Source organism: Ctenocephalides felis, unplaced genomic scaffold (assembly GCF_003426905.1).
Source record: "Ctenocephalides felis isolate EL2017-DRISC unplaced genomic scaffold, ASM342690v1 CF-g0.4_SCAFFOLD_03570, whole genome shotgun sequence".
In the NCBI taxonomy this organism is placed as follows: domain Eukaryota; kingdom Metazoa; phylum Arthropoda; class Insecta; order Siphonaptera; family Pulicidae; genus Ctenocephalides; species Ctenocephalides felis.
In genome coordinates this window covers 22,051,251-22,061,912 of record NW_020539724.1, presented here as the reverse complement: position 1 = coordinate 22,061,912, position 10,662 = coordinate 22,051,251, and the positions used below count along the sequence as shown (strand labels likewise).

General features: G+C 28.4%; 1 protein-coding gene across 1 annotated transcript; it reads left to right on the top strand.

Annotated features, from left to right (window-relative positions):
* Window positions 1–802: 802 nt before the first annotated feature.
* LOC113383596 (zinc finger matrin-type protein 5-like) lies at window positions 803–3,575 on the top strand. Its single transcript, XM_026621849.1, has 3 exons — window positions 803–1,055; window positions 1,978–2,115; window positions 3,229–3,575. The coding sequence occupies exons 1-3, from the start codon at window positions 929–931 to the stop codon at window positions 3,573–3,575; spliced, it is 612 nt and encodes a 203-aa protein (XP_026477634.1). The 5' UTR covers window positions 803–928.
* Window positions 3,576–10,662: the final 7,087 nt, after the last annotated feature.

The window sequence follows — 10,662 nt, the reverse complement described above, 5'->3', positions numbered from 1 at the left end:
GTACTTTGTCATCTTAGCACCCATTTTAAATCAATATTAAATATTTGTGCAGATGTAAGGCAGTTAGGCATTGCATATGTATAAATATTGAATACAAATAGTTAGGTTAGTAATCAAATCTTTTATGAATAAGTAATAATTTATAACATTTTGAAACCCAAATCTTCTATAGCAAATTATTGAACATGTACCCGCTTTAAACTAAGGTGACCATACGTCATACGTTCCGGTTTGGCCGGGACAGTCCCGGATTTTCATCTTGTGTCCCGGGTTTTTCCAAAAGCAATATTTGTACTAGATTTAGATCTTTTGTCCAGGAAAACCCGTTCTAAACAAAAATCACCAAAAAAGCCCGTTTTGTCAGTTTTTAATTTAATGCATAACAATAAATATATTGAACAAAAAATAAATCTTAATATATTTAATATCAAACATATTTATGTTTTTAATATCAAACAATTACAAATTTGAATCTTAATTACTGCCACCGATGTACTTCATTCGTGAACTATCCCTTCTCTAGGAATTAAAATTGATGCTACCCCTGATAGTTAAAAATTTGATATTTGTTTATAATTCAATTTATAAAATATGTTCAAATGATATGTGCAATTATAAGAATGTGATAGTAAATAATAAAATAAATTTGTTATTTCAAAAGTTAACGTTTTAAATCTCATCTCTTTGTTTGTTATTTTAATGTTGGCAACAGTTGCTATACGGACAAATCAAACGCGTGAAGTTGCTGTTTGACATTTGGGTTGTTTGACGTTCATTGTTCAGACAATAAATAAGTCTTTAGAAAAACATAACCTGTAACATTTGAAAAATATCATTAAAAATACGGCTAATAAAAAAATATAATCAAGTGACATGTATTTTTAAATAAATTATACTAATATTAACATAATAAAAATACAATTTCATCATGAATGCAAAATATCACTGTGATTATTGCAACATTTCGTTTAAAGATGATGGCACCAAACGAAAAACTCATTTGAATGGATTTGCACACAATCGTGCTAAGAATGAATATTTATTATTACACAGAGGCAAGTTATAAAATTATCAACGTATAATTTAGCATTATCTAATTTAGCTTATATATTAAATAATATTCTTTTCGCAATTTCCAAAACCTTTTAAATGTTTGTTTTTGTAATATCCTGCCATCTAATCTAATAAGATGATAGTTGCTGTCAAGTTATATGAATACCATTTTTTTGATTAATTGGAATTGATTTAAATATTTTCTTTTTGTGTATTCATTGTAGCAATTTATATAACATTTTACTTAGAAAGTAATTAATGGTGCGAAAAGGATAATTTATCATCACCAGCTATTCAAGATATTACACAATTAAAAATTATTGTTTGACATGGCATATTTATCTCTTCTTCAGACACTTGAATGATCCCAGATTGAAAATTTGACATGATAGTTATATACAGAATTAATGAATTTATTTTAGGTCATTTATAGTTTTATGACTGAATATAGAATATATTTTCGAAACATTTGCCTTAAACATATAATACTAAATTGCATAGAAAAGATATGTTCACTTGTATCATATAATATTTCATAATTATAGTTATCATATTATTATACTATAATTATAGTATATAATAGTATATAGTATGTAATAGTATTTTAGTATATAATATTATATACTATAGATTCTCCGCTGGGCATAACTACTAATAATTAATCATGTTTTTTTAATATACAATATTTTTAACAGTCTCCGTTCATTGTTTTGTATAAACAGAACAAAGAAAAGCATTAAAATGAATAAATAAATAACTAACTAACTAAATAAATAAATAAATAAATTTTAGTAATGATTAACTAAAATATTATTCATTTTGTAATGCAATTGTACTTTTATTAATACTGTTATTATTATTAATTAAGCAAATGATTCAATTATTCAATTGTTCAATTATCTTATTGTTCTTTATTATTTTCAGATATAAGAGATATAATACAACAAGAATCAGCTAAACAACCATGTGTAAGATTTTTAAATGGAATGCATTGTAATTTTGGAGCATCTTGTAGATTTACACATTATTCACCTGCAGAACTTGATAATTTAAGAAGAATCGGTATGTTGGGTTATTATGTTTCATTTCATTAACTTCATTTTAATTTTTACCTGGCTTTTGGGATTATAGAATTTCATATTTTGTGACTATATTTTATTCTTCACATATTGGAGTTTATTGAAATCATGTATTATTTTCTTAATTTCATTCCACTATCAATTTTTATTGATATGTTTTTATAAATTTATCTTATATAGTCTTCTATCTATCAAATTATACTGTTATCACTCAATAAGTCTATAAGATTATTTATATTTGGATATGGAAATTTTGAATAATTCGTAGTTGAAATGGACACTTCAGTATTCAGATTATATAAACTACGAATTATTCAAGATATAATATATCCAAGTATAAATAATTTTACTGGCGCATTGAGTGATGAATTTATAGATTATTGAAATTCATCCACTAAAAAAATAAAACTACAAACTTTGTTCTTTTGAATACTAAGATACTCGGCAAAAGGAACTTGTAATAGTGATTTTTATTCACAATTCATAGTTTTCATTCATAGAAATATATACTAAATAGAAATATAATTTTATTATATTTTTGAATTATGGAATTGATGGAATTTGGCTTTGAATAATTGCTGTAACCAATTTGAATTATCACAGAGTTGATAAAAGAAATGATCTTACAGCAGAAATATTTTTGTATCAAGTATTTCTCAGTATACTATATTATAATTTACCTTCTTATCAAAAACAATTTAATTGGTCTAAATTGCTATATAGTTTATGAGTGAAATAATTCACAATTCTGTTAATGCTGAATTTCTACTAATTGGGCCTAAATTACTGCACAAACTTCTATAGTGCACTACAAATTCATATAATTTTTCTGTGGTATTATCATTTGGAAATCAATCAGAAATATTTATGCCATTTTTCTGTGAAATCATCAATATTCATGCCATTTTTGTGGAATTATCATTTGGAAACTCATTAGAAAATCTTGTCAAAATTAAAACATTTTCACCAGTTTTTGTGCTTGAAATTATCACCTTTTTTATTCATGGATTAACAAATCATCATACATGCAATTTTTCATTGCTTTGAAAACCAATAAGAGGCTAACATTTATATTCTCCCTTGCTCAATGATTCAGCTGATGAACATGACAGGAAACGTATGGCCCGTCGTGTATTCAAATCAGAATCATCTGGACGAGATCTATTAAATTCATGGCTGATGAAAAGGAATAAGATTAAAACCTCAAAACAATTAATGCACAAAAAAGTTTCACAAGAAAATAGTTCTGAAGTGGGAAATGAAAGCTTAAGTGAAACCTCACAACTGGAGAGCACTAAAATAGACAATGAGAATGGAAATGATGATACAAATGTATTTACTTGGACTAGACCGAGAATAATGTTGGATATGAACTTTTTGCCACCTTCTCTGCGAGAATTTAAAGAGGAAGACTTTACTGATAGTGATTTTGCACAATGGTGATATGGACTGGATGTGTTGGTGAAATAAACTGTAAATAAATTTTAACTAGAATAAATTATAATTTATATAACATGATTATGGATCTTTATTATAGTTTTATTATTCTGCATATATATAGATACTCTTCTTTTAACTATGTACAGATACAAACATAACTTTACTGAAGAGTAGATCTGTGATTTAGGTTTGACTCCAAAATTACAATAGTATATGCCTGGATTAATTTATTAATTGTTAATAATTAGTTTATAATTTTGTTTAATCAATGGATTGAGTTTAATATTATCGAAAAGGATTAGTACAATATTATAAGTCAAGCTTCTATCTGGGAGCAAATACAGTTTGGAAGAAATTTGAGAAGAAGGGCAAGGGCACAAATTTTTGGATTTGAATGAAGGTTTTTAAGATTTAAATACCATTTCAAAACTTGTTGGATGAATGTCTTCAAAGAACATGCTATATTCTTAGCCTTTGGCACGAATTAGTACAAACTAGTACAAAATGTAGTACAAAATTACTACAAACTAGTACAAATGTAGTTCTACCAATTTTTGCATACATTATTTTTTTATTACAGAACAAACATGTTTTTAGAAAGAAATTGTAGTGTTGACGTGTTTTAATGCAAAATCGGCTTTCTTTTTTCTTTGATTTTGAAACAAAATTAAAAGTGTCTCTCGTTAGTACTATAAAAATGATTTTAATTAGAGAGAATAATTTCATAAGATGAATTTGAAAAACATTGAAATATTTTGAAATGATTTTGAAATTGGAGGAGATTGGCAAAGAAATTTCTAATCTGGATCAACTAAGAACTGCAACTCGAATTGCAATTTGATAGTATAAAGATGATGACAGTGACTGTTTAATCAATAAATATCCGAAGAACAAAGCTTAATTCCCAAATAAATATCGAATGCTAAGAGTATTATTCGAAAAACAAAATTTAATCATCAAACAAAATTTCAAAGCAATGTGTTACTTGGACAAAGCTATGAAGATTTTTATTTTAAAGTATATAGTTTAATTCACAGGCGGTAGCTACGAGTATCAATTGCTACAAGAGAGTTCTTTTCATTGTGGAAAAAAGCAGTTCAGCAAATATTGAACAAATTTTTTGTAAAAGAGGGCTAACTTACGACAAACATTTTCAAAAAGTAGTATTTTCGTAACTCTGGACCTGTCTTTTATCTAGTATCTTAATTCTCTTTGCATCGCGGATTTTTTACGTAATGCACGATGAAAGGGCACGGATGATAATGGTAAGTAATCTAAACCCAAAACTAAGATGAACTCAAAATTTATTTAAATTGGTTGCAAGTGTCATTTTGCCTTAAGGCGAGTTGCTTATAACTTTCCAATAAGTATAAATAATTACTCTCATTATAATGAGAATTGAGAATTAGCAACTTTTTACATTGCGACGATTTAAAGTTAAAATTCTGACCCGCTTATTTGGATTCCAAACTTTGATGAATTTTTATAATTAAACTATTTTTTGTAGACCTACAAATTTTCGGTATAATCGTTGAGACCATGAATTCTAAGAATTTTTTTTTATAAAAATGTTTCAATAATTAGGGGATAGGGTAAGTTATAGTAATCGTTAAGGCAGGTACAGCCGTTTCGAAGATACGGGTCAAAAAGTGCCAAAAATGGTAATTCAATATTTGAGAGAACGCAGCGTCCGATTTGAATGAACCAAAAAACATTTGATTTGTATTGATTTTTGGGAAAGCAGCTCTAACGGTTTCGGAGATTCAATGAAAAAGCGCGAAAAAATGCCATTGTAAGACAAAAATGATCATTAGATATATGCACATCGATTTATCACATATGTTATAAACATTTTAATAAGAAAAAAATTGTTTACTGTTATGCTTTGCTTTATCCGTTATACTGCAACGCGGCGCCCACGCGCTTCGATATTTTGTCTTTACGCAGCTAACGTATCGTAATTGCTTCTAAAAAAGTTTGATATTTCCAAAATATTTCAAAATATAAAAAAAAATCAAATTTTTCAAAAAAGCATTTTTTTAAATTTTTAAATCTGAATATGAACAAGCCAATTAGGTACATACCTGGGAGCCTCCAGTATTTTTTTTAGCTCTCTGTAAGATGTTTATATTAGATCGACTGTCACTACCCCAGAGTGAAATGCCAAAGCTTAATCTCAAAGTAAGTCTTCAAGCTGGAAACGTTTTTTCATTTCTTTTGTAAATTAAAAAATTAAATTTAATCAATGTTTACATATGCTATATGCTCATATTCGATACAAAATAGCAGTTTTTGGATACTGTCTTTGAAACGCCTTCTAAAATAATAAAAATATTTTATAACTTGAAATTAAAACAAACATACTTTTTTTTTTGTAGCTTAAGTATTAGGCAAGTTAAAAAAAATGATTATTGATTCAATAATTTACAGCAAGCTATACAACCACTAATTGAATGTAATTCATATAAATTCTTTGAAGAATTTTGTATTTGGCGATAAGAGCTTTGGCTTTGCAAGCCAGAGTTGAAGATTCTATAGCAACCTCAAACAACATGATATCAAGCGGTAATGATATCAGTTTTCACTTGAAAATATAGCTGCCCTGTGAAACTAATCTCTTTCCAGCAGTTGGCTTATCCATATATCAAATATGGATAAGCCAACCGTTGAGTTGCCTGCTAAAAAGCCAAGTATTCAGTAAGGTATCATCTCATAAGTCCTGATTGGTGTTCAACAATAACAAAAAATAAAATTAATTAATTTCCTGCATATCGCTAACTGTTCATAAGCAACACAAAAGCTCATTCAAATCTGATGTAAATGGTCTGTGAAAAAATACCGTTTCCGTTGTCGAGGCTTGTATAAAAAAATATCTGTTTTTTATATAATGTTTAAATTAAATTGTCACATATTGTCACATAAATATGCATATAACGGAATCTCTCATTTAATATAACATATGGGTTAATGTGCTGTGTCAATTACAGAGGTGTCAATTGTGTCGGGCACGACTCCGAACTTGTCGCCCGGAAGAATAATGAACTTTTCATTATGAATAATAATGAAAATTGTTGTTTATTATGAATAATATGAAATTTTTAAAGTTTAAAGGAAACTCACGTATTATTTGACACAATTACCTACATTTCTAATTTCAATAATTATTATTTATTTACACTTGATGCTCGAGCTCTAACATAGCCAAAATATTTTGTGAAATTAGCCGTTTTTTTAACTTCTCGTAGGGTAAGTTATTGAAATCGCAAAAATATCGAAAATGATTTTGTTTTATATATCTTTACGTTTCAAAACTTTCTGAACATTTTGGCATACCTTATAGAAAATTGATGTATGTGTGTGTGTATATGTGCGGATACAATTTTTCGTCGACGATTTCGAGAACACAATTCTTGAAACATAAGTTCTAAAACTCACTTATATATTTCAAATAAATAATTTTAACTTCGCATTCAGTTTATATAATTCTTAGAAATACGATTTGATAATTTTAAGTTTTCTCGACGTTTCAAATAATTCTGAATCGAATGAGACCAAATTTGGAAAAAGTACAGATTATTTGCCTTAAGTCGACGTTTTCTCAAAAATGCTTAGACCGATTTCAAAAATTTACAAGCCATTCGATGCATCTCGATGAGGACTAGCGATTCGCACTTTTGTGCGACAATCGGCCGAGCCGTTTCTTTGTAAATAGCAGAAAAGTATAAAAAAATTGTCCACGTTTTAGCCCGCAATTCTGAATCGATTTTAAAAACTCAAAAACCGTTCGAAAGGTATTGGTTGGGAAAGATACTGATTAGTTTTTGGTAAAGATTTGTTAGCACGTGTTTTTGTAATTAACTGATAAATTTTTTTTTGCGATTGGTATCATGGTCTTCTAGATCATACTTAAATATTACGGCCATACGACAACTCGTTTAACTTTGAAAATTCGTCAAAGTTTCATTATGAGTAATTTTACTCTTTATTGCTCTTAGAAATGCCAAGTACACCTGGTGTTATAATTTTCGATAAAATGAATTTACAAACCCATGATAGATTTTAGCACTCCATTTTCAGTATAATATTACAAAATCTATTTTACAAAAACCATATATAATTGTTATATATTTTCATATCTGCAATTCCTAAATTGACCGTATCAAATGTAATAAACAAAAATTGGTATTATAAAAACTTTATTGCGATGATTTTTTTAAACAAATTGCTTTAAAAATAAATTATTTAAATAACATGTGAAATAAATAAATTTAAATCTAGTACTAATTTTGATAACGAAATTTAAATTTAAATTACAATCTAGTATAAAAATAATCTACAAACTAGTAATGATTTATAAATAATTATAATGTATATTCATTTCTATAATTGTACATTAAGTGATTTGTCAGTATACAATTTGCTAGTTAGATGTAAAATATATAAATAGCAAATGCATAGTGACTTTCATACGAGATAAATTTTAACAAAATTGAAAATATTTTGTAAACCTATCTCCTTTAGATAAAAAATACCCTCTTCGTCAATAATAAACTAAAAGTAGTTTCTTAGCATACTTAGAATGTTGTTATAGCTCTTTAGTATAAATTTCGCAAATGAACACAATATTAATAACTAACGAACTTTAAATTATATTTTTGTATGTGAACATTTTAAGCAATTTTATATAGCGTAATTACCATCTTACCATGATAATATTTCTTATCATCTTCAAAATAATACTGGCAGTCATAAAGTGTTTCATGATTGATAAAAGGATGACTAAATGATTAAAGTCTAATTATGCTAATGCACGTTGTATCAGATTGCTAAAATTGGTGTCAATAACCATATAATATTACAGATTGGCAGTCACTTTTATGATAACTATTAATCATCCAGATCAGTTTTCCCAACGTGATGTCCATGCCTCTTAAAGAAAATTGAATATTTACGGCAAAAAATCCAAAATGCTATAAGGCTACACCACTTTAACCCTTAGGATGACAAATTGAACAAGAAATAGCAAATTTTTAAAAAGTTGCTGACTGATGCATATTATTTATATTGCTTTTTAGAAATGCTAAGGTATGGCATGATCACAAGTTGGGGAACACTGCTCTGAATGATGTGGTTTAATGCCATTGTATGTGTTATAAGATTAGAAAAATTCAAAAACAGTTTTTGGAGGTTGAAATTTTTTTATGGAACCGCAATTTTTTAAAGAAATATTATTATTAGGCAAAGCCTCAAAAAGATTGGAAAACACCGAATAAGTTACAGTTTTTTGCTTTAACTTACTACTTCAACAGTTCTCAATTTTGTATGTGAATATCATTTACACTAAACGATAATATGTAGGCACTTCCAACCAATAATTTTATGTCTTTTAAATTTTATGTCTGCGTATTTTCTAAATATTTCTTAGCCGCTTCAGAAATCATTTTCAAGGCAAAGCCTGCCAAATTCATAACAAACTCATTCCTATTATCATTTTCCGAAAACGCTCTTCCTGGCTTGTAATGCGTCGGATACTGAATCCTATGTCTCGCAATACTCTTAGCAATAATAACCGCTATGTAGATAATAAAATAGATACTGAAATACAATGGAACATACCACAATTTTCTACCAATGTAATAGTACGAATATTTATCAGTATCTCGGTTTTCTTCCTTCATCATCGACGGTGCCATGGTGGTAGCAGGAGGAACGAACTCGAAATGATGATAATCTTCATAATCGTGATGGTGATGGTGATGATCATGGTCATGATCGTGACTAAGATCTGCGCTGAAACCAGGAGGAGGAGTGTAGTATTCGTGTTCACCAAGTGGAGCGTACTGGATCACGTTGTCATGGTGATGGCTGTGATCGTGCATGTTCCTGACTTGATCATCACCGTGATCGTGATGGTGATGCTCGTGGCTGCCGGCATCGGGCATTGGTGGACTCTGTGGATGAATATCAGCATTACTTTTATTATTAGAGGAAGAAATAAAAAAACATTGAACATGTAAAGGAAACTACATTGTACTATGGACTGGTGTTGATCTTGTGCCATAGATTCAAAGGATAAAATTTTGTTCTAATCTCTAATCGTTACAGGTATTTGACTGTCAGCTACACACAACAAATTCGATTTACATTTATGTTAGCAAAATGGGCTTGCTCGTAGATAAGTGGTTATAACTACAGGACCTAAATCAGAGGTCTTCGATTCCACTTCGAGAGGCCTGTTGCCAAGCAGTAGTAACAACGATTTTTACTTGGAATTAAAGATAGTAACGTGTTTCCAAGTAAAAATAGCCTTTTTTCAGAAATTGTAAAAATAATTTATCATACAAAGATGGGACAACTGCTTGTGTTGCAATTTATCAAGCAGTCTAGTTAGTATCTAGTATATATCAGTATATACTAGATACAGTCTAGTTAGTATCTAGTATATATCTAGATATATAGTATTTATCAGTAGTCTAATACTAAGACAAATTAGCACAACTGATTTCAGGACTTGATGTTCTGATTTCAGTTCAAAAATTGTATTTGAAAAAATGTTAGTAAATTCGACAGTATGTGGAGCAAGTCGTTAAGAACCACTTAATTAGAACTTCAAGGTTGAAGATTCAAATCTACCGCTTGATATCAAACTACCTGATATCAAGCAGTTGGAATATCCATTTTTACTTGGAAATATAGATTAAAATATGTTACCAAGTGCAAATTGGCATTGCTGTACTAAATTAAAAATGTATCATTAGTGTTATTTATATTCTAACAAAAATATAACAAACGTAGATAGGCCTAGGCCAACTATCAAGGTGTTTTCTAAATAATAATGAACAAAATAATTACTTATTATTATTTAGGCAGATTGTACATGTAGATAAAATAAAATATCAATAATTTTCTGACACTAGAAACATAATCAAGAGTATGGCTGGCCAGCATGATATCAAGCTGTGGTATCTGTGGTGATATCAAATTTTATTGAGATTTTTCAATCTGAAATTTGATATCAAGTAAAAATTGCCTTTCAGAAGCTTTATGAAAAAATCATAGAAAAGTCCCAAACTTTATTTTAAATCTTTAT